General features: G+C 37.6%; 1 protein-coding gene across 3 annotated transcripts in view; it reads right to left on the bottom strand.

Moving 5' to 3' along the window:
- Window positions 1-4,575: 4,575 nt before the first annotated feature.
- FZD6 (frizzled class receptor 6) overlaps window positions 4,576-25,931 on the bottom strand; it is a 31,957-nt gene continuing 10,601 nt past the window's right edge. The window contains exons 2-7 of one of the 3 annotated variants that reach the window (XM_075495085.1): window positions 23,582-23,663; window positions 14,500-14,696; window positions 11,035-12,052; window positions 8,808-8,956; window positions 7,117-7,545; window positions 4,576-6,612 (exon numbers count right to left, since the gene is read on the bottom strand). In XM_075495085.1, the coding sequence (XP_075351200.1) occupies window positions 6,456-6,612; window positions 7,117-7,545; window positions 8,808-8,956; window positions 11,035-12,052; window positions 14,500-14,696; window positions 23,582-23,663 (2,032 nt within the window). In that variant the 3' untranslated portion in view covers window positions 4,576-6,455. Of the gene's footprint in view, window positions 6,613-7,116; window positions 7,546-8,807; window positions 8,957-11,034; window positions 12,053-14,499; window positions 14,697-23,581; window positions 23,689-25,931 lie in introns of all 3 variants that reach the window. The other 2 variants (XM_075495087.1, XM_075495084.1) reach the window with 2 other exon arrangements.

The following is a 25,931-nucleotide window of genomic DNA, read 5'->3' as shown; positions in this document are numbered from 1 at the left end:
CAGCTGCACAAATCTTCCTGTCTCAGAGGAGAGACAGAGAGAGAGGGGCAGAGCCACAAGAGCAATGACAGATCTGAACATGCATGGTCCCTGCGGCTCTGCCCGTTGAATGTAATGGTGGAGCCTGAAGCCCATGGCATTCCTGAGGCCTGGCTTCTCACATCCACACTGTCCCCCCAGGTGGCCTGACCTCAGCAAAGAAGCCCGTGGCTTGCTGCAAGCAGGGCTGTGGAGCTTCTGGGCAGCACCTACCTCATCTGTTCCCTGATGACCCACTGTCACCAGAAGGCAATGCATTTACAGGGGCTGCTGGGTCAGGCACAGTGAGAGAGGTTCACCATGAGCAGTTCAGTGGGGTCATCCCATAGCTACCCCGAGGATACTTCAACAGATAAACTTTTGCATTAAAATTATTCTGTGTGCTAAAGCAGAACTCTTATTTGACTTGCGTCAATAACTGACTAGTGCAATGGCGCTGGAAAGGATCAAGCACAACACTGAACCCCTGGCTCATGTGGAGATTAAATTGTGCTTGGCCAGAACAGCAAAAGACCTACCAGGTTCCTGTGAATAAAAATGTCTTTTCAAGTCCTTCAAGTTGTATTTTTTACAGCAGGTGCTCATCTAACTGTGCTTTTGTGAGGCATGACTTTGTTTCTAGTGTGGTTTCCTTACTTCTGTCCTTGTAACTTTGCTGTAATTACAGCACCTCTTGGTTGATTAAAAATCTCATTTACGAGTACAAAATTTCCCATTGCCAAGTAGAGAAGCTTCAATATGCGTGCCCTAAAAATATCTAATGCCATTGAGGTTATATTAATTTAAAAGGCAAAGTCCTCCCTTGTTTTTTATTGGGTATGCTTTCTTGGTTTTTCCTACTGGCTTGGTGACTTTCCATTTCTCTCCATAGGGAACCTCATCCTGACTATCAGCTTCTCTCACAGTGTCCATTCTCAGGATGATTTTGCCTACTAAAATCACATTTTAAGAAAAATAGGTCCAATTAATTTCCATGGTGAGTCTTGACTTCAGCCAGCCCAACACATTTGCATCTCATCCACTCAGTGGCATGGCACACCCCTGTCAGTGACATCTCTTCACGTTCATGGAATGATACGTGTCTGGATTGTTAATCCCTGTAGTGCATCCACTCGCTCTTTAGTTGGAAGTCTGGATCGCAGTCCTACCTGTAGGAATCTGGAAGGAGAGCAAGTCCAAGAGAGGACCGTGTCCAGTGGGCAACATCAGGGACTCAAACCCAGTGCCAAGAAGCCTGTTCAGCTGCTTCAGCATCTTCAAATCCTCCTTCTTCAGCTGGGTCATTCAAGACTTGCATGCACTCTCGGGTAGTAGGTATGATACTACTAGAGCTGGGTCTGGAGAGAGTGCAGCTTCCCAGCTAGCTTAGGTGATCAACTAATTAAATAACTTACTAATAATTTTCTCTAGGACCTTATCTGGCAGTGACTTATTTTTGTCCCCATGTAATTTCCTGTTATCCAGTTTTATAATTGATTTATAATGGCATTTCCCTATAGCTGTGGCTTTTACAATAATAGTTTTATGTGGTCAAGCAGAGCATCAGGAAGATAAAGTGGCATGCACATTATCTTCATAAAAATATAGATACTTTGCTCATCGTTCATACACAAACATGCAACATACTTTTTCCTGTTAAGATCCCTTTGGTGCCCGTGTCTAATGATCCCGCCATCGTCTCTGTAACTTACAAACCTACTTAATGGAAGTAAAATTTCTTCTTGCCGTTTCTCTTCACCTTGTACATCAAGAGTGAGTCCTAAAACATCAGTGTACTCCTCCCCACTTAAAACAGCTGATGTTCTCTCATGACCACACGGCCGTACCTGAGAGTACGCTCTCTGGGCTGGAGACCAGTCTCCCTCCAGTTCACCTACGCCCAGCACTGAGTGCCCATTTAGCACTTCCCTTCCGCAGAAACCGCTTTCTTCCACACAGCTGCTCTTACAGAAACTCCTCTCCAGCTCCTGCTTGTGCTGAGAAACCAGCTGTGAGCCATTTCATGAAGGTAGGTTTAAAGATACCTCATGTTTGTCATTATTTTAACTAGTAAGACCTCAAATAAAGGAAACTTTCATTTTAGATTTAGTTTCGATGAACAAAGTCGAAATACAGGGAATAAGCATTAATGAAGAGCTCAGATATAAATGTCCCGACATGTTTTTAATCTTTTAATTATACTTTGCATCTCAAGTGCTTTTTAATAGGAAGTAAAATCCAGTTAATATACAGAAGCGGATTTCATAGATGTACATCAGAAAGATACTCTGAGCTCCGCTTCTAGAGATACAAAGCAGACAGCTCATGAAGGTGTGGTATAGGTTACCCAACTTCTTTAATTACAGTTAAACTCCAGCCCATAAAAAAACAGATAAGTATGACAAGGGACGACAATAAGAGTGAAAGAGTAAGTGCAAAAAAAAGTAACGCACAGGAAATAACATTTCTTCTCATGAGACTCTAAAATACCTTTAGTGCCAGCCATCTAAACTACTGCAAATACCAGTGGTTAATACTGGCAGAGATCTTTACCAGTGAACGCAGCCAAACAGACAGCAGCCAGATACCTTCAAAGACCGATTCAACAAGCAGCCAGTGTCAAGGGAGGGAGGTAGCATTTCTCCTTTGATGTGCAGCGATCTGAAATTGCACATTGAGACTGGGTGGTCAAACTTCAAAGGGAAACGTGATTCCTCATCCTGTTCAGCTACTGCATTTTTCAGTGCTTTGTAGAATGCTAAACTTATTTTTATTCAAGTTCAACTTTTCATATTTAAATTTTTCCGCTTCTGAAATTCAACTAGATTTGACCATCTTTAAACCAAGTGTATTCTGCATCCTGTAAGGAAAAGACCTACAGTTCTCTGTAAATCAGTTGAACAATTGGCAAAGAAAAAAGTATGATCCTTCAGCTTGTTAGTACTCCATACCTGAATTGGTTTTTTGATGTTTAAAAAAGCAAAAGGATTTAGAGCTATTTTAAATACTGCAGGTATTTTTCCTTATTATCTGCTAATAGCACCTTTCAAATGTTATAAATAGAAACAAAATACCATTTTTTCCCCTATCCTGGGTTAGTTTTGCAAACTTGGACTATTTTTTCCAAATATGTGCATAGCTTTATTTTATACTCTAGGTAAACTTTATCCCAATTTTCACTAAAACCCCCAGCAAAATAGAAACAGTAAAATAGAGTATACACAAAATGTACCATAAAACCCCTGTAGTGGTAATCTCAGGTGCTGTTTATATCACAAATCAAATATGATTTAGTATGTTAAATTTATTTTGTCCTTTGAAGGATTTTCTATGCAACCTCAAAACTCAGTGTAATGCATATTTTGAAGTGATTTATTACAGAGATCCATTAAGAAAAAGAGAAGTAAAAGACCATTTGGCCCACATATTTTAAGGCTTGGAGAAGCTGTCAGTATCCTTTATGCCAGCTTTCTGCAAACGAAGGCAGAAAACAAGACTAAAATGGCCGTATCAAACTTTAAAACCGTTGGATTTATAGTGCATCTTTCAGAAGATAGCCAGTCTCGATTAAATGATGTAAGCTGATGGAGATGTTCCAGTAAGAAGTTATTCTTGCAGTTTAAGAAGAGCCCTTTGAACATGAATTGTCTATTTTCAGTTTTAACTTTGGTCAGGTAACAGATGGAAGCATAACCCAAACACCTTTTGTGAGAGAAACTGTTTATGAGGTTCTTTCTAGTCCCTGACTGTAAGGCAGTCTTCCATACCCTCACTCACCTCTGCAGCTCTTTTCTTTCAGTTTCTTTCCCCCCATCATTTTTGTGGGCATTCAAATAGCCATTTAATTTCCCAGTGACTGCTTGGGTATTTCAAGGTTAAAGCATCCAGGGATCACAATCTCTTTAGCTACAAAGGTCACCTTGGGAATTCACATTCTGTACGTTATTTCTGGTACAGCAGCACTGGAACACAGAAGTGCTACAGCCTCATTCTACCACTGATGCGTTTCACTTCCAATGAATGTTATGATTACTGCTTAGTTAGTATTTCACAGCTCTTTGAAAATGGATCTATTTTTAAGCCCATGGTATTGCTGTAACTTCAAAATTACTTTGTATTCATCTTTTTTAGAGCAGTTACCACAAAAGCATGACTTTTACTGAACTACCTGAAAAAGGGATTAATATGAAATAAATTAAAAATGTGTATCAATATTTTAAGAAGGTTGAGCAAGAGCATAGTGTGGAAATAACATATTCTATGTAATCTAAAGGAGGTCTTTAACTAGAGGTCATGAAAGGAAGAATGCTCTAAATGTTAGGATGAAAGAACTAGTTCAGTTTCTCACTCTTTCATAACTCTCCGTGTTTACGTGAACAATTCCCAGCATTGTTCTGTCTCGGTTTCTCACTTACACAGGAGGGATAAAAACATTGCAATATTTATTACCTCACACAGCTCTAGAAAAAATACATTAAAGTGTCTTAGGTGCAAAAATACTACAGTAATACAGCAAACACGCTACATCTAGTTAATAAGAAATATCAACTCAGAAGCTCTTACTATACAACAGTATATTTTATTACTAACAAAGACAGTAATAACACAACTACTGAACATGTGTATAAAGCTACCCGTTTACAAACGTGACTACAAGAACGAAGGATACTTAGTGTGCATTTTCACAGGAGACACTTCAGATCTTTCTCACTGTCCTCAGCAGCAAGAATTCTGTGTATTTTAAATGGGGGAATTATAAAAGAAATAGCATGTCCTATTTAAGGCAGTAAATTACAAACGCTAAAATGCTGATGCCGTAATGTAAAGGTAAAGACATTCCATTTTTAATGCATGATGGTTAAAACAAATAACTTTGGTTTGTCAGAACTGTAGTTCCTGTTGATTCAGCATTTGCATGACCTTTGTACCATGCAATTTTGCTTGATTGTTCAAAGCATCACCATGAATGCTGCCCAAATTGGAACACAGTCATTTCTCTGCATAATATCAAAATATTGAGAAATATTCTTATTAGTAATCAAATGCAAGATGCTGAACGGTCTTACAAAATGCACTGACATTTAAGTTTAGAAAACAGCAAAATCCTGGCTCCAAATTATCTCAAGTAATAAATCACATTGACTTCATTGGAGCCATGATTTCTTAAGAGCTAAACGATAAAATTCTTACCCATGTCAGTAGTACTTGCTCTCGAGAACCACCCTATCATAAGAAAGGCTACATGTATGAAGACCTTTTTGATTTAAAGAAAATATATTGCTGTAGTATATAGAAAATTAAGCTTTGTAGAAAAAGTATCTTTGTTTTCAGTAAATATATAGTTAAACAAGCCCGTATATTAATAACTCAACAGTTTATTTTCTGCAAGATATTTCTCTACAGAATTAAAAAAAAAAATTAAGTTACTTGCATAGAAACAACGTGAAACATACACTTTCGCTGCAGCTCAGTAAAAAACCAAAGCATATACTTCAGATTCTGTCCCCCATGCCACCAGGGATCAGAAGTGTTTTCTTCTTTGGCACGATGCACTGGAACACCACACCAGGAGGGGCTCCAAGAAGCATTCTTCTGAAGCAGTGCTGCATCTAATGCACTATCCCTGTAACAGGATGCACAGATGTCTGACCAGTCTTGCCCCAAATGTAGTGTATGGTGCAGGTTATATATAAAGGTATAATCTGCTTTACTCGGAACTAAATAACATTGTCTGATCGCCGCAGGACTGTTGACTTTAGTAACACCAAATGCAAGCAGTGTTAGCTTTACCAAGTTTGTACAATACATACAAAACAGTAGTCCTAAATACTGACCTTATGCAGTCAGTTATTTACAAAATTCATTTTTATGTACAAAATAAATCACTATAATTCCAGATTCCCTTTCATATTCAGTGTACAAACTACCATAAAACAGTGCTATAATTGATATATCATTACACATAATTTAGAGAGTATTTATAAATTTGTGTATCCCTGAAGTGATACTGCTGTTTAAGACACAGTAAAAAAACAGGAAAAAAATTTAACAAGTTTTCAAAAATATCAAAAGATGCAGATGTAACTTTTATGCCTTGAAAAGTAACAGTGCTTTCTAAGTGTTATTTTAATGCAATTCATTACAAAGTGTTCTTTATGTTGGGAATAATATTTGTTTCTCTCATCTTTTTCTTAAATTACTGCTAGTCAATCCAGCTATGTCCTACAGAACTTCCATTTCCATTATTCCTGGATAGCATTAAATATAGTACATTATTGCTAGCCGTCCCCACAACAAAACTTACTTTTTTTTTTTTTAAGTGCAAAGCAAGATATGTGTGTTTTTTAATAAGGCACAGAATATCAGTTATTTCCAGTGTAACACAGAATCCATATCAGTTTTATACATTGAAAATGTTCATATAAAATTTCAGTCTTTCAAGGATTTGAACTGTTTCCTGAATCCAGCTCTCTTCTGGTGTCTGAAGCCGAGTAGACAAGTAGTGATACAGAAGCTGACTGTGAGACACCAGGTATTTGGGAACAGCTGCTTTGTAATGGAGAAGATTCAATAAAATCATTTTTAGGAGTTATTCTGTAAGTAATGAAGAATAAAACACAGGGAGTCAGTTTTAAGCACAGTGCATTACACTGCAAAAAATACATTTTTAGCAATGAAATTATAATATATCTTAAACTATATTCTTTTCAAGAGAACACAGTACAATTGTGTATACTTTTCCAAGCTTAGGGTCACCATTGTTCTTTTTCAGACTTGTCACCTCTCAATTTGATTGCATTGCAGCCATAGATTTCTTGAGAGTCACTGTTCAACAATACAAAAATATCCTGTGAGCTAAGCTCCAGCACTCAACGCTTAAAAGGAAAAGAAGAATCCTACAAAAATATAAAATAGCCCATATGCTAAAGATACATGGCTATATGAAATAGTTTGTAAGAATTACAGTACTCTTGACAGCTACTGAGGATCAAATGTGTACTGAGAGTACACCGATTCTTCAGAGAGAAGAAATAGAAAACTTACAAAAATAGTGGTAATACACATAAACAAGCAAAAGACTGAGTTAAGGAACCTTACCTTCCTTCACCTACTCTCTTCATACTCTCAGCCAAGCTACTCATATCACATGTGCTATCTGCTTTGTTTCTTTTTTCCACCTGATCCACGGTCAGTTTAGAACAAGGTAACATTTGATCTCCACTGATTTCACTTTCCTCGACTCTTCGGGCTGATGTTCCGTCTGCCTCTATCTCTTTCTCAGATGTCTCTGGAGAGGTTTTAATTTCTGCAACAGTTTCTTGGCTTAAGTAATCATGATTAGTGATGGCTACTGCAGAAGTTCCATGATTTGTTGTGCCACCAGTACTAGTCCCCATTGACTTTGAAATAACTTTCAATCTGTGCGAAGTTGATTTGTAGTGCTTCTTTTTATGCTTAACTTTGGAATTGTGCTTCAAGAAGAATTCGCATGATTCTTGCAGCACTCTTCGACTTTCACTGATTGGACTGAAAGAAAATACAAACATGTAACTGAATGAAGAGGATAACCTTAGATATAATGTAATATAGCTTCGTACACAAAAACGTGAAAGAATAGCAACCAACAATGCAATCTGAGCTGGATGTCAATGAACACGAGGAAAACAATTGTATGTGAAAAGAGGAGAAAAAAGTCTGATCATAATGGCTCCAAAGTAATTATGTCTGTGGAACAATTAAATAAAGCAGATTTCTACATTTCTTACTTCTGCAAGTAGGTCCAATGATATCAGTAGATTAATCATCTAAGAGAGGAAAGCAGGATTAGCTCATAAAAAGCTGTATTACCAAATTAACTTTACATAAAGTAATCCTCCTCCAATTGAAAAAAAAAAAGTTAGCGTTATAAAGTTGACCTCGTTATTTTTAAATTCTTATAGCTGAAAGCAGTTAACATCTGAAACACAAGAAAAATTATACAGGAAATGGAAAAACAGGGGAGAGGGAAAGGAAGCTATAAGCTCACCATCAAGGAATGTAGATGTAAAATAAAAGGAGCTTAAGGACTGCTGCCTTGGGAAATCCAAAGAAATAAAAAGATCTAAAAATACAGTATAATTTATGAGTAACACAGATAATCTAAAACGAAATAATCAAGGAATAAAAAGGAATGGAAAAAAATGAGAACTACAGGAAATGGAGATGACACTTATAATCTGTTTAAATCCATAGATACAAATTTACTAAAATTAAGTAATTAAACTGAATTACTCTGTTTCAGAAAAAAACCCAAGGAACAGTAGATTAATACAATAAAAGTGATACTAAGGAGGGTTCAATGAAAATTAATTTTAAAATAAGACGAGCCTGGCAGAGGAGAAAAGCAGAGGATGTTGTTATTGCATGATAGTAAACACAGCTAAGTACTGTGCCAAATGAAGTAGTTGGAACACGTGAAAGGATCTCAGTTGATGGCTGACATTATCTTCCCTCATTTGACTGGAAACCAGAGATGTATTAGCCAATGCTAAACACAACAGTATGTCTTCTGCTCTATGAAGAGAGCAAATCAGCAGAGGGAAATATTTTCTATCTTCTGAGAATGTTGTCAAAAGTCACTGCATATGTAAAACTTCCACAGACTCCAATGGAATTTTGCTGATGCTCATATGCAGCGTTCAGACTCCAAAAAAGAAAGGGTCTAAGGACAACATTTAAGAAACATGTCTGAAATCCAACTTATTTTAAAGTATACACTTTAAAAAACAGGAATAAAAAATTGTTCTTACTCTCTTTTGCGGTTTCTGTTGAAGAAATTGGCCCATTCAGAACAGGTCTTTTTACTTCCCACCCAGAAGACTGGAGATATGCCAACAATTAACGTCAGCAAATATTTCATCAGAAACAAAAATATTTCTGGTCTTGCTAGTGCCTTTGCCTAGAAGATAACAAAGTTTAATAAATGCAAAGAAGAAAATATACTTGTTGATTTATTTTTTTAAACGCAGAAAACAAATCATGTAAAAGAGAGACTTTCTCCTTATGGCTGTTGTTCTTTGTTGAGGCTTGTACTGCGGACAAACATTAGACATGTACAGTCAAGTCAGACCTGGTTAATGTCTACAGCTGAATACACAGAGAGGAGATTAGTCAGAAGGAAATATTTTTCTTTTCAATTGAAAGGAAAGATAACTTGGGGGGTAACAGTATTAGTAACCGTGTTCTTCAGAGATAGTTTGTATGTCTAAGATTATTCCCTTCAACTTAAAAGAAACAGTAAGTGGATGAGCTGGGACTTAATCAGATTAGACAGCATCTTCAAGGAGCCGCAGGGAACTACATAGTAGTTTTCTGTTTATTGCAAAATTAATCCACCTATTTGCAGAACTGGATCATAGGAGCTGAGACATTTAACTCAGTAAGAGATTATTATCTTCTGCTCCCAAGCCACAAATTTAATTTACATTACCTGGCTTATCTGCCAGTCCCATCTATGAAAGTCACTATTTTTGATGGCCAGGTAACATTAGCTACTTAAACTGAAGTTTGTTTTTGTTTGGTTTTGATCTGGCCAACATAATAAAAGTCTACAAGCTAGCTCAGGTAAGCCAAGGCCGAGCACGCCACTTTAAGCTACTCCATAGTTAGCACACGCTGTTTATTACAGGGACAGATCCCATTAAGTATGTCTTTGTGTAACATTCCCTGTTGCTATTTACTCTTTCCAATAGGTTAATTAAAGGCTGAAAATACATGCTCTTTCTGCCTTATTATGCCAAGCTGTTATATTAAGCACTACAAAACAAGTTTTTTTTTTAAAAAGCATAAAAGCCTTGTTTTCAACCTTGTATATTTTGGACCATTTAGTTTGATACAGAGCTCAGTGCAAAAGCTGCTGAAGACAAAGTACACTTGTTAAGAATGGTAATGGAAGCAAAAATAACCAAGAAGTACGTGAGCTGTGCTACTCTCAGCTTACACTGACTTCAGAGGATATAGAGGCTGTTGAAAAATGTAGAAGGATCAAGTCTTATTCCATAACGCCTGTGTTTATATTCCTCTTTTTAATGATAGTTTATTGCAGTAAAAACATAGATGGTAAGTGCAAGGCAATGAAAGATGACACAAGACACCTGCATTTCTCTTAGTGATGGTGTCTTCTTTTGTATTTGTTCTTAAATGGAAAGAAACAAACCACAAATTACTTGTGATTGCAGGGAGTTTTATGTACTTACAAGAGATTTAATCCATAGAGAGTACTGAACATGGGCAGATTTACTTTAAAAGCGTCTCCAAGGAAGTTGTTTTTTTAAGAGTCAAATGTTAAATATGAATACCTCTGCAATTTAAAGTGCTGTTGGGTTGTTTGTTTTTTTTCTTTTTTCAATTGTTTATTGTTTGGTTGGGTTTTTTTAAAGATTTCTCCACATTACTGAAAATCAGCCTGCAAATGACATCTGTCGTGGAAAAAATATATTGGAAATTTGTTCTGCAATTTCAAATGTTTTATACTTCTACACTTCAAAGAAAAAAAGACGAAAGTGATTTTAAATCTATGGTTATAAGCAACATTTTAAATCCAATTTAGACTCAATTTTCAAGAATCATTATTTCAGCTTCAACTGAAATCGATGCAAATTCACCTTAGGTACTTTGATACTGAGCTAGGCACCCAAGTACTGAGCAACTACTTTTAGGAATAGATACTGTGAAGAATGATCCTCCCCCCAACATAATTTGTAACATGAAGTTCAAATATCGTAAAGATTATATATTCCCTTTACAGCTGTGAGTTGGAATTTAATTGCTGAGTGCTATCAATTTGGTTAGTGAAAAATTTCAAAGCAAAAGTATGGTACCACCGATTTTGACTTAAAAAGCAACTAATCACTGCATGTTCTTGAACTGATTAGTTAATGCGAAATAATTTACTAACTGCGCGGCTGATACAGTGACGTATAAGGATTTTTGCTAATTAACTTTCCAGTATTATTTATAAAGGAAACTGCTACTTGCCTGATAAGGACAAGGAATATGGTACTGGTTGCAGTGGTCAAATACCCAAGTCGTTTCCCAGATTTTCCGGTTCACCAGTTCATAGACATAACATCCAAGAAGTGCTACAAGTGGCACCAAGTATAAACCACTAAAAACTCCAATTCGGATCATAAATTTCTTTAGCTTCTCCTGGTTTCTGCCATCATGCTGTATGACTTGCCGCACGTGATTTAAAGAAATAATACCAGCTAAAAGAAGAGAGAGACCGAAAAAAACACAAAGGCACAACGGCAAAAGCACAAAGTACAGAGAGGCGTCCAGATCGTAGAGACCCACAAAACAAACTCCACTGATATTGTCCCCTTCAACTTTGTTCATTGCAAGGAGCATAATGGTTAGAAAACCAGGTATTCCCCACGCAACTGCGTGGAACCACATGGCCTTTTGTGCAATAGCTTCACAGCTCCATTTTCTTCCTGCTGCAAGGAACCAAGTGATTGTAAGAATCACCCACCATATAGTTCCTGCCATAGTGAAAAAATACAAAACCATGAAAAGGACGGTACAGGCTTTGTTTTGGGAGCCAAGAACAACCGTTTCACCAATTTCTAACTTATCATCTGCCTCGTTACAGGCAGTTCTGTTCCCAAGTAAAAATCCAATAAAGTACATTAGAGAGACTATGCTGTAACAGACAGAGTAATATATGATCGGCCTCTCTGGGTACCTAAACCTTTTAACATCAATCAGAAAAGTCAGGAATGTGAAAAGTGTAGCACAAAGACAAAAGATGGAAACTATTCCAATGAAGCTTTTTGCAACATCCAATTCATAATTTTTGAAGTACATATTGGGACATGGGGGTGCACACTGATCAATTCCTAGGAACTTGTAGCCTTGTCCATTGGTAGTGTGTAGGTGTCGGGGACACCAGAACCCATAATCCCTTCGGGTCTGGCCTGGGGTCTTCCGAGTTCCATGTACGTTTGTGGTTACAGCAGCAGTGGCAGGAACAGTCTCATCACAATTGACTAGTCTACGTAAATAAACAGAAGAGGAAATATCTTAATACCCTCATTCTCAACTATAATTATTTCTTAGAAATAAGAAAAAAATCTGATTTTAAGCACTGTCAAATTCTATAGATAATGCAAAATGTGCATTATGTGAAAAAAATCAGGTGGCATTTTAAAAAACAGACTTCAAATATTTTCAGTTTAGAAGACTATTCAAACACAGCTATTTCACTGTTGTTCTCTACCTGTTGTTGTATTGCTTATGAAACACCACTCAAATAGCAACTGGAGTCTTAAATTCTACTCAACTTTTACATCTGTACGTAAAAATATTTACAGTAGTTTTTTTAAATCTGGATAGCAATAGACTGCTGGAGAGAGCAAATGATCTTGTCAAAATGCAAGCTTCAACCAACAAACAAAGGAGGCTGACAGTATCTAGAATTAACTGATGACCAGTATATGATTATTATTGTAATTTTTTGTGTTATAGTGATATTTCATTGTTGACAACAATAAAACTACCCACCTGAAAAACACAAAAGCAAAAAATATACACATTGTAAAAAATTATCACTATTTTAGCAATTTTTTTTCTAGCTCCATAGTGTTCATTTAAAAATTGCTCTAGACTCAGTTGCTCAAGGGTTTAATTGGACACAGTATGTGACCTTTTTATATGGTTAATATAGTATTAGCAGTGTTGGACATATCTTCAAACTAGATTATGTAAGTATAACTCAAACAGGTAAGCATTTACTCAAAATGGGATTTATATTTATATGCATTCCAAGTTTAAGCATATATTTAAAAAGAACAAGTTTTGCATTCTAGTTTTTAAAGTAAGATTCTGTTATCTCAAAACATTCTTTGTCAAACACTATTATAAGAGTCCCTCAATGTCAGTTTACAAGCTCAGCTTGAGCTAAAAAACCCCCTTCAGTTCTTTGTTTCTCTGCATCATCGTACTGTCCAAATAAATCCAGACTAATCATTAAGAAAACCTATTCTGTAGCAGATTCTTTCATTAACCATAGGCCGGACCAGCATGCACGGGAACAGTGCAAACTTTATTCATCAGTGTCTTAATAGGCATTATGTATGTCTGTAAGAATAGAAGAGCGTGAATCTCAGGATTCTGGTTACTGCCCACCCTCATGCCAGCTCCTCTTCCATGGGCTCCAGCAGCAGGATGTCTGCTGTTGTAAGAACATCCTGCATGACATGGACTTCTCTGTATCGGCTATTGAGAAGACATCATGTCACATATGAAGAGAGCAGGTTCATTTTCAGTAAATGCTAGCAGTAATAGAATAATTTAAACCTGCAGTGATTCCTGCAAAAATGTGATCTGATTTATAATGTCGTTTGAAAGATATATTGAGTAACTGGATTCACTTGTAATTTTCCAAAACAATTCTTGAAGACATTTGCTGTGCTGAGTGACACTACTGTTGCCTAGAAGCTCATACTAGATGGGAAAAGTCGTTGCCTTCTTGTTTTAAAACCCCACAACTTCAATTTTTCTGCAGAACTAAGGGAAACAGCATTTATGCCATCTGTCATATTCACCCCGATACCGATTTCTACCAGAGATCATGGCACGGGACTACTGTCCCAGCTCTCCCTCAGCCCTATCACAGATTAGCAACTGCATGCAGGTTAGAAAAATGATTTGAGTTTCCAGTCTCTGCTCCTTCCCTGTACTTCTTGCCCTGACGTGTGTTCAAAAAAAAAAAAACCAAAAAACTGGACTTAATAATTTATAAATATCTGCCGTTGAAGGTCAGAATCTCAAGAAGATTACACTGGAGTGTTTCCAGTGGTTTCCATTTAATTTATATAGACTCGTCTTTCCCCTAAACGTAGTATTAACTGTCTTCTCTCTGGAACAGACACGTGAACATCTTTGAGAAAAAGGTGAAATTTTAAAAAGACTTTTGGCAGGCAGTATGGGAAAAGCAACATAAGCTTGAATGTGCACATTTAAGTGGTTAGGAGTAAGATAAGGCTTCTACCGTTTAATGCTCTGTGTCCATTCAGATATAGAATATTCTATATTTCATTACTTTATGAGCAATTATTTATAAAACCCCCATGAAGTAAGTATAATCATCCCTAGTTTAGAGATCAGAAACTAAAGCAAAATTTATGCTGTAACATTCAATATTTTAAGTTTTAAGAAGCTTAGAGTAAAAAGCTTCTTTTTGCAGGGATCTGAATACTGAAAAGAACTGCTGCAGAACTTTGTTGCAAAAAAGTCACAAGCAGGAAATGCAGGTGATCATTTGAATAATGAAAAAGTTTTAATAAAAAAACAGTCCTATGCATAAGCACTGTAGGGTCACCAGTGATAAGTATGCTACAGCAAGGTGATATTTAACATCCTGCCTCAGATTTTCAACTCAGTCTAGGCCAAATATGAAAATATCACCCCCACCACCTGTCAACATGAAAAATACCCCACCTGGTACATTCCAGCTCTTCCGGCCATGTGATTCCAAAAGTGTCCATCAACTGCTTACAGTCAGAATACACTTTCTCACAGAGGCTTCGACAAGGGTGAATCACATGAACTTGCTCCAGGCAGGCCGGGACAAAGGCTTTGCACAGAAATGTGTGGACGTCCGGTGAACAGTGAAGATTCATAAGCGTAAGAAAAGGCTACGGGGAAGAAAAAGGCTTTGGTTAGGAATTTCAAAAAGATAATTCAAGGTGTCAAAACTAACTTTCATCACTATGGCTCACATTTGTTCCCCTGTAGGTTTGAAAAGATAGTAGAAAATAGTGTTTGCTCAGCAGTTGTGGAAGAGGAAAACCTGGTGGCCTGAGCAGTGAGAAGCTCCATTAGCACTTCTAGCCCAGCCCCTGCCCCAGGATCTTGGCCAATCTGTAACTCTTCAAACCTGATTTTTCCTGTTTGACAATATTAGAAATCTGAAAGGTATTATGAAAGCCCAAGATTTTTAAAAAATAGGGTAAAACATTAAGTTCCTATGCTTACCAGTCAGCTTCTGAGTAAGCACCCTGAGATTTTTAAAGGCGGTCTGTACCTGTAGTTCCTGTTAAAGTACATTTTCAGTCCTAAGTGAACTAACCCATGGCTGAGGGTGAAATCACTGTGCAGGATCACAACAGCCTTTTTATGTAGGCTTTTTGATAAAATGCTTCTTGGATTTCAAGCAAAAGGAATCTCCATATCACACGTAAATAGTCAAGTTCATGCATCAGCAAAGCTGAAACAGTATTTAACACACTTTGAAATGTGCTGATAAATAGGAACACAAAGTTTTTGAAGAAGGCAGAATTTTTAGTAAGATTTTTATTTAGTAAGAATTTTATTAAATTCTTTGCCATTAACAGCTATGTATCTCAAATATTCAACCAATGACTGGTAAAGGAAGGATTAACTTCTGAGCTCAGAATAGCATCCTTATTTTGTCAGCTTTTAAGTATCCCAAATACATACACACCCATAGTCCAAGAGCAAGTCTTGCTACTGAGCATGGAGTTTAAAAGGAAAGACATTGATAAATGGAATTCCCTTAAAAATGGAATATCTACAAATCCTCGAGGGACCTTTGTAATAAACATAGGAATGTGTGGGGAGGGGGGGAAGGGAGAAGATAAGGCAGAGCAAGAATAACAGAAAAACCTTTATGAAAAACCAAAAAAATGTTGGCACCATCCTTCAGAGCACTCTGGCTGCGTGCTGCATCTGCAGATGCCATTACAGCAGGCGCACAGAAGTCTGATCGATCCCCCCTCTGCACTCTGCTCTGGAGCTGCCTTCTCAGGAACCCAAGACTTGAGTATTTTATGACAAGGAGAGAAGCATAGCTCTGGTATAATGTGCTCCAGTTCCATAAATTGGATTATTTTCTAAATGCTACACCGCTTCAGATGAAAAAAACACTCAGGAGTTAACTCTAAATGAATTAAATTTCCTTTGCACAATTATGATGTTTGTTTTCTTTTCAATTAAATTTTCTTTGCTCCAATGTTTAATTTATGTTAGCTCTGTTCTTCCTGGCACTTAGGCTAAAATAAAGATAATAGCCTGGGTAGTCATATACATCTCCTATAGAAATTGAGTTTACCTTTGAAATTAAGTCTTGTAGAAATGGTCTCGGTTGTTATGAATTCTTCCTTTTTATCACCCACAGCTCATCTCAGTTGATAAAAAATAAAATTAATTTTCTACAGCAAGTTTTGGGGTGCCAGTTAAGAACTTTTACAGACTTAGGTAAAACAGCAATATTTCCTCTAGAAAGTAAGAATTAAAAAAACCCAAACAAACAACTAAGCAATATTCATATCTATGAAACCAACTTTATCTAAAGAGATATTTTTACATATCATAAGTTCGCTCCCTTGATACAGAAAATGAGTATAGAGAAAGCGATGTCTGGTGAAGAAAGTCAGGACATAAACCCAACCTTTCCATTCTAACAGAATTCCTGTTTTATGAAGACACTTAAAAGCTAAAATATCACAAGAATCACTACACAATAATACTGTATATTAGAGGTAGATAACGACAAGCGAAAAGTAAACGCTTGCAAGAGTTTTACTACAGCATATTGTCATTGTCTAAATACTGTTGTTTAAAGAACATATTTTATTTAAGTGCAAAACTACCCTAACAGATAAATGCAAAAATGCAAAACTGCAGGAAGGAAGCTATGCTCAGCCTGTAATGTAATCAGAATAGAAATCCAAGGACTTGGCTGACAAGTAATTTGTTCTTGCAGTATTTCTTTCACCTTGCTAAAAATATTTGCCTTTTGACATCTGAAAGCATGAGCACAAGCTAAGAGCAGGAGGTTTGGTGTTCTGAAAACACAAGCAGACCTTCCGAGTCAGACCAAACATGCAGTTCTCACCCCGGCTGGTAGCAAGGGGGGTACAAGATGACAAGCTAACATCCCTCCCAGTTTCCAACAATCAATGGTTTAGGAAACTTTATGAGCAGCGGGTTATAAAACCAGCATTGTGCTGAAAAAACACCAACAGATCTCCTTTTTTCCTAGAACGCATCTAATCCCTTTTTCAACCATTTATGCTTATACTCTCTGTAAAATACTACAGCAGTAAGTTATATTGCATAATTTAATCAGGCACTGCTGAGAAAATACTGCATTTTATTCGCTTATTTTAACTCCTGGTTTTGCAACCTAGTTTGTGTTTTGACAGTTAACAGATTACTCTCTACTTTTTCCATGCCATTTTGCCATCCTGCTATCTTTTACATATTATTATATATTACCATAACAATGTTTTACATTTTGATTCTACTCCTTTCATAATATACTTTGTCTTCTATTTGCCTTGACTACATTTGAACACTGACCTCACATTTCCGCAGAACTATCCACAGTGACGACAAAGACCCTTTTCTGAGTGACAGTAGCTAGTATAATACCGTGCACATCTACTTGTATGAATAGTGGGGGTTATTTTTCCCTATATTCATTACTCTGCATTTACCATCCCTAAATCTCACCTACCATTTCATTGTCCAATTGCATCTATCACAAGACCTTTCTGCAACTCTTTAGTCAATGTTTTTTTCTTAGCAAATTTACTATCCACCCCTCTTCCAGGTCATTTAAGAGTTAGTTGTGTGTCAGAGGTTTCAGTAGAGATGACTAGGGGGAACCACTCTAGTCATTTATTTGCTATGGGACCAAATTATCAGCTAATGATTTCATACCCTACTTTGTGACAACACATTTATTTATTCCTACTTTTCTTCTCGTTCTTTAGGTAGACATTGGAAAAGAAAGTTCCCATTGGGTTACCAGCATAGTTTCTTTAAAAAAGATAGGTTATGACCATGTCAAAGCCTTTTTGAAAATTGAAGTATAATATGCAGGCTGAATCACCTCTTTCAACAAAGTTATTGAGTCCATCAAAAAAAACTCCAATAGATTTTACAGGCAATGATTTCCCTCAACCAAAAAAAACCCTCTATAAAATGTAAAACTTTGCCTCAAGCACACACAAATAAGATTTGTAAAATACAATTTATTTTCAGGAACTGCCTACTTTTACTGTTTAAGAAAAGCAAAAAAGGTCATGAATTGCGCCTGGAACTCTGCTAACAATTATGTATCTTTAAATGTGGGCTTCGCTTCGAGCCAGCCAATTTGGAAATGTTTCATTGTAGATAATAATAGGTCTGCATTTCCTGACGGACCATAAAAGCAAAATCTCACCAAAACCAAAGTATGCACTCTTCCTGCAGGATAGTGTGTAAGCAAAAAGTGTAAAACTGGGATCACAAGCTCACTGAGAGTATGACTTGGTTGCTTCAAGGCTGTGTTATCTGGATCACAGGTGCCCTAACTGCCAACCATTTTTTACCCAAGTGGTTAGCTGAGTAACCTGCACACATGCACGTGTTGATGTCTTGAGCACGCAAGTCCGAGATTAAACCTGCAGATTCACCAAGCCAGTGAATTTAGAATCTCGTACCATGTTCCTCTCCTCTTCAGGAAGGTCAGGATGTGCAGGTGGCACAACCACATGAAAAGGCACTTGGCATACCTAGCATTAGCAACCATTGCCCTGTCACATGAAGGACAGAGATGAAAATCTGCAGATTTCATGATGGCAGTGTTAAAAATAGACTGAAACCAGGCTCTTCTAAAACCAAGAATGGAGCCTCACAAAGCCAACACAAGTCCTAAAATATAAATTCTCATCTTCCTGCCAATGGGAAAAAAACCCCAGTAAATATAAGGAAAACTAGAACATACTAACAATCTACCAAAAAAGCCCCCAACAAACTAATCACAACTGTAAAGCCAAAGATGATGTAGTCTGTAACAACCACAGAAGCACTGCCTCAAGCAACAGCAGTGAAGAACTAAGGGCTGTGAAATGCCAACATTCCACTGTGTTGTCCGTGCAGAGTATGAGAGGGGCACGTGCCCTGTACAGAAACCTCCCAGTGCAAAATGGTCTGAACTGAACCCCGTGAAGCATACATGTACCCGCTGTGGGCTGTGAATACAGCCAAACAATCAAAGGCAGCAGAGCATCACTAGCCAGGGAGAGGAATATCCTCTGTGCTGAACAAAACACCAACACCTTACTTAGTAAATCCTAGGTTCTTTACAAAGTATGTCTATGTTATACTTTAGTCTGGCTTTTTGCCTCTGGATATCTCAGAAATCCAGTTATGGTGTGGTCCTACAAACAATAACACAACTGAGACGAGTGAAAACAAGTGGTGCAGCATACAGAATAAATGGCTAGGTGCAAACATGCTCTTGAACGTGCTTTGCCAACAAGCAAATTGCAACCTAGAACTGCATGTGAATCTCGTGCTCAGCATGCTTCTCTGTTTTGTGCTTAGCAGGCTTACAAGTCCAAGACACAACAGAAACAAGCTCATTATTCCAGGCAGACAGTGCAGATGCTCTGTCCTACCTCATCGCAGTTTTACCCTAGAGAAGAGTATTACCGGAAATTATGAGATGTCTCTAGGATTGGGATGTATGATAACATATGTCAAAACGAGTAAGTGAAAATGTTCTCCTGAACTCTGCTGATTAATGTCACAGAAATATTTAAATAATATAGAAAACAGTGGATCAAAATATCAAGGTCTTTGTTACAATCAGCTATGGTAAACCTTGACTGTAAGAGACAGGAAATATCTTGAATTGTTGAGATATACAAAGGATAACAGCCTTTGTTCAGCCGTTGGAGCCAGTCATTTAAGACAGTAACAACCTACTCGCCTAACCACTGAGGTCTAGCTACCAAGTTACAACATTTAGCTTAGTTAACCTAGTTAACACTGAGGTTAACTAAGTTAAACAATGAGAGACACCAGCTGTCTCACTGTTAAGCAATGATACCCCTTTCATGATTTGATACGAATCTTGTGACCTAAAGCAACAACCTTACAACCTTGTCACTTACATAACTGTCTATCTCAATCGTGGAAGCAAACACGGGCTTAAATCTCAGTTTCTACAATCATACTACTACAATCATACCGTGTACCCCAGATTCCCCTCTATATTAAAGATACACATTGTTATTCATGAAACTATTTACCTGCTTTATAGGAAGTAACACTTCACCTTAATGATTAATAAATAATGATTAATAATTTACAGCACCAGACTCAAACACAACTACTGTCCAGTAAGTGTCATTACAGAATGAAAGTACAACCTCAAAAACTAAACACAATATATTTTACGTATACACTTTCATATGTGATATGTAGGAAACACAGCCACTGTCAGCCATGATGTATATAAATGGTCTCAAAAGAATAGGCAGTAATTACTTTTTATACTCACAGAGCTGTACTAACAATTAATCTTCACAGTATCTTTAGCCACTTTTATAATGATAATCTGTTTCAATTAAAAACAGTGAAACAAGTATGGCACGGTTGATTTAATCCTACACTATTGTTTCAATAGAGCTATTCCCGACTGGATGCGAACGAGATTAGCATCATACCCAGAGAGATTAATGCCTTCATACAATTCCCAGATGGGCTGGCAAGGGTGATAATTTGCTCATGGCCACAGTGACTCAGCTACCAAGAAACTCTGACTCTTAATTCATGCACAATTAAGTCACGATAAATAAACGTCCTAACACATGAAACTAAATGAAGGATGAAATTTTTGGGTTTGAATAGATTCAAAGCAATGTTGAGAAAAGACCAGGTTCTTCCAATTGGATGCTGTATTGATGGATTTAGATCAAAGGCAAGTTAAAGACACTTTTAAGTCGGTATGTAAGGATTTAGAAACTACTTTGCAGGAGGCTAAGGCAGTTTAAGTGTCTTGTTGCTACATGTCTGCTAGAAGTTGCTACTTCAACAGCAGCACTGCAAAACAGAAATGTGGGTGCAGCTTATGAACATTAGTGCAATGTCAACTATCCTTTAAACTACCAATGAAGATGGTATGAACTAATTTGACATTGATTTAGGGGGGGCCCAAATACTGCATGTCACTACCCGAGCTGTGGGTAATAACTGACTATTGCTGCCAGCAGCAAGTATCAGTCATAATCTATTTTCTACCCTCAGTCAAAATTATATGGGTAACTCCTCTAAGACAAAAGTTTTTCAGGACTAAAATCCACTGATAGGAATAAAATATTTCAGATATGAATATATATAAATTTAATACGCATCATTAGTGCATGCTAATTTGACAAGTAAAAGAAAAGTACTGAAAGTACATGAATTTGACTTATTTTAATAAGCTGTTTTTAAACAAAGCAGCATTACTTTCTACAGCTTTCAAAAGAGAATTAAGGCAAATACAATCATGTTTAATTTAAAAGCTTGTCAAAAGTTTTTTAAATGTAATCAGTCTAGCATGTACAGAGGTAAGAATGAAATCTTTTGTCAGAGTAGAAATCAGGTTACCCCAGTAGTTTAAAAGTCACAAATAGTTTAAGTTTCCTACCCAAGGACAATCTGGAGTTCAAGGAGCTGGGGGGGGGGGGGGGGGGGGGGGGGAAGAAAAATGTAGTAAACAAGCAAGTGGACCAAACAATGCTGTTCTGCAGTGAAAGATGTTTGCAAAGATATGAGCTTTCATCTTTGTCCTTCAGTTGAACAGCAAAGGCAATGCATGCATTTGGACTTTCAAAGGCAACAAGTTATTTTAGGGCTCTGAACAAAGCATGGGGACAGCTTAACTTGCAAGGGTTGATAACCTGAACTGTTCCCAGCAGTCTGCTCCTCCCTCAGCCGTAGGCATGTGGGAGCTGCCGACCGGTCAGCACCTGAAGCATCATAATTTAGAAGGCAAAGTCAGATGGCAGCTGATCTTAAAAATGCTGTGCTGTAAACTCCAGTGGCTCAGGGACAGACTGGCCAACAGTCAGATGCCTGTGCAGTGCAGACCCCGGCGGGCCAGACCTGCATCACCCACGTCAAGCTAAACTAGCCAGGCATCAGTTCAGATCGCAGGCCGTGCAACTGCTCAATGAGCCGAATTACTCATCATCTAAACATTCAATATATTTGCAACAAAAGCATGAGTATATTTGCAAATTCTTCACCCTCATTTACCCCTACACATGCAATATACTGTAATACATATTCAGTTGTGAACCTTCATACTAGCTGTTCGAAGTTGATGGGACTACCAATGACAAATCCAACCAGGGTAAGGACAAGGCACATGGGGGAAGGTTTTCAGAGGTCAGTAGGGCAGCAAGACACTTACTTTAAAAAAAGCAAAACAAAAACCAAAAAAACACTCTACCACCACAACTGGGCACTAAACTTGCAATTGCCATTGCCACTATACACAGACACATACACAGAAAGATAAAGCAGGCTTTTCTGCTTCTCACTTCTCTGGGCTCTGGACTGTTTTGCATTAACTAGCAACTACAGAATTTCTTTCTGTAGTAAAACAACTTAGTTCCATGTTTTCCCTTTAAGTATTTCTTAAGAACAAAATAAAAATACATATATCCCTATATTTCTTAACTATAACAAAGCTTAGAAACAATATAAACAGGAATATTACATCTCACTAAGAAGTTATTCTGAAGCAAACTGAAGTACAAGTATTCCAATACCTTCCAAAATAGCTTATTAGCAAAATTCACTGCATTTTGTGGTTCTAACCTAAATTATAGCTTGACCTAAATTATAGATATTCCAGTCTCTGCAATTTACAGTCCAAAACAAACATGAGAGAGTTTTCCCAAGCATTACATAAGTGAACTATTTATACAAAGCTTTCAATTATATATGGTTTTATCTCCATGTATACTATACAGAGCATAAAAGACAGACAAATATAAGTTAACTGAAGGAAAGTATACTGCGAGCCCTCAAACATCTGAAGTCTAGACAGAGCTTCATTACATCTGGACTGTGGTAGCAGAACCACCTCAAAATAATCTTAAATTCTTCATGTATTTGCCATGTATTACAGGAGTAAATGGATTTATTACTGAACTTTTTGGGTAGAATACAATTTAGAAGATTCCCAGTAATGCTGTTGATAGACTGCCTGTTATCTATAAAAAAGCTCCTCATTTGAAGGGAATTCTAGCAGAAGTCGTTATTGCTCTGGTTCCAAAAAAGTCAGACCAGATTTATGTTTCCCTGTCTTTGTGAGCGTGGACACGCGCTTTAGTGGAACAGCACCACCCAAGTTAACCAGAGTAGTAACCCTGCACCATGCTTTCTTCCTTGCCTACTTCACACATAAGCTAGATCGGGAAAATCTCAGTCATGACAGGATTGATCTTCTCAAGCAATCTTCTGTCAGTCTTCTGTGACATTAAGTAAAGCAATCAAGAGCCAGATTCACCAAGGGGACTGGCTATTGCCACAGAAACTTGTGATGCCTAACTTCCAGACACTTTGCAAAGTCCTCACAGCAGTTTCCCTATCTGATGTCCACACAGAGAGGCACCTGAAAACGACATTCACAGAATTCAGGAAGCAGAGGTAACCTCACAGCCAGAAGAAAATGCTCAAGAGGAGCAGGAATCAAATAGTACATATATCCAAAAGTTAGACAACTAACCCAAGCTCCAAGGCAGCGTTTATGCAATGGACTACTTCTCAGAATGCTCAGTGATCCATGTTCAGACACCTCCTTTGCCAGTCTATAAAATAAAAATTTAAGCAGTCCTTTTAAAAAAAAAAAAAAAAAAAAAGAAAAAGAAAAAGGTTAAGTCAATAGCTCAGTGACTGGTATGCTCACGGGAGAGAAACTGGGGATCCTGTTCCACTGAGTATTTAAGTATTTTAAATAAGGTGATACAGGATCAACAGAGAAAGCAAGAGACATTTCAGTGCCAGAAAGCCATACAAATGACAGTTAGAGATCTACCTGTCACTGCCAGCTCAGCCTGGAAGGGACAACCAGTCCTCTTCCCCACAAGTTACTTAACTCCCCTTTTCTAAACCCAAGCTAATACTAGGAGAACACCAGAGAATTCAACGCCCTTTACCATCACAGAGTTACCGGGATGGCAAGAAAGCCAGTTCTGTGGACGCAAAGGCATCCAAACCAGCTCTGCACAGACCAGCACCAGCCCAGCCAGGTGCCAGGTCTACATGGCTGCTGATCCTGTGCCGAGTCCACCCAGGAACACAGTTATATGGCACAACACCTTTGGCTCAAAGCTGATTCCATTAGACCTGAGGAAGCTCTGCAAGGAGCTACGCTGTTGCCTGCATCAAGTTTTCCACTCTTCTAGACCTGGGCTAGCCACGCTGTTGGTTAGGTGGGGATAGAAATATTGTACGTAAGCTGGAAAATCTCCTAACTTATAAAGTTAATTCCCATGCTAACAGGGAATAATAAACTGCCACCCTCAGCCTCCCAAATCCAACAAAATGAAAAGTAAGTGCATCCGTTGATTTCTTGCCCATATCTCATGAAAATGAGACATAGCTTGTCTCACGTCAGTCAAGCAGTGTGTCAGTGTCTCAAGGTATGACCAGCTGGAAATACTGAAATCAGAAGACAGAGGTAAGAACTGCAGGTGTTGAGGTAGATAAATGCAGCTTCATGGGCTTCAACTGACTGACATTGTCTCTTACATCACAACAAAGTGAACAGATTAGTGAAAGTTTGCAGAAATTAGTAATTTTAACAATTCTCATGCAGTACAGTACCGAATGCTTTCCTGAACTCCAAATACACTGGCTTAGTCCCCAGAAAATCTGCACAAGTCGCTTCTGTCATACACAGGGGTTGACAAGGAGGATGGGATCTTCTCAGCAACACAGGAGCACAGACCAACACAAATCAGACACAGCACTAGAAATGAATGACCTGAGAGTCTGAGCCACAAACCAGAGATAGTCTAAAAGCACAATGGAAAACTGGATGGCAGCCTCAGTTTGTTTGTGTTTGGGAAGCTTTCACCATGTAGCCAACTTTCTATATACTTAGCATCCACCATCGGCCGTAAATTTTGATCCAGAGTAATTTTCTGTAAAATCACTGATTCTGGGAAGACCAGTGTGCGTGCAAAATGGAAAACCAGGCCTGCCAGTTTAAATTCACTTCTATAGCTATCATCTTCACTATAGCTTGGAAACATGAAATTATAATTATTATTAATATTTTTAATATAATTAATAATAATTATCATTATTATTCAGAGTAGATCATTATTGTAATAGGAAAAGCAGTAATTAAGATTTTTTAAAAGATATACATAAAATCTCTTTTTTTTTTTTTTTTTAAAAAGTGATACTTCATTCCTAAGTAGGTGTGGGAGATAGTTCTTATCTTCCACAGAGGTGTATTTCTTCTGTGGCATTTTTGTTCAGTTATTTATTTTTATGAAGATAAAATGCCCAAAACAATTATAACCTGAGTAGTTACAGACTTTTGCTCTGTAGACATATGTATGCATGCATCTTAAATTACTTTTACTTATTAACTTTTATTTACTCTTATTTTTTATTTATTCTGAGACACAGGCCAACCTGAGAGGCAAGAAAGCAAGAAAAACAACTTGCTTTTAAATAATATTTTAAAAAAATCCAAATTCTAAAGGATTGATGAGGCAGCTGTTAAGGAAAGAAGCTAATTCCTTTACCCCATTACTTCATGATCACCTCCTCCTCCCTCCCAATGCGAGATATCCAAATATGAGAAAGGGCTCTCTTAACAAAGCTAATGATGTTACTCCAGGAGCCTCTTTCTGCATGCACTGCCTCACACAGTCTGTCCTCCATCCCTCCAAAATCTCTGCCCAAATACTTGACACCTTAAACACCCTTCCTCCTCCTGTTAGTGAGATCAACAAGTCAACGGAGAGACAGTTTCCCAACAGTTTATTGCTTGCTGTAGCACAGAAGTAACTTTTCACTACTTGATGGGACATCCTGGTGTGAGCTTTCACCCATCTCTC

This window comes from Mycteria americana, chromosome 2 (genome assembly GCF_035582795.1).
Source record: "Mycteria americana isolate JAX WOST 10 ecotype Jacksonville Zoo and Gardens chromosome 2, USCA_MyAme_1.0, whole genome shotgun sequence".
Taxonomy (NCBI): domain Eukaryota; kingdom Metazoa; phylum Chordata; class Aves; order Ciconiiformes; family Ciconiidae; genus Mycteria; species Mycteria americana.
Note: the sequence above shows the minus strand (reverse complement) of the source record. Positions and strands in the feature narration are given on the sequence as shown.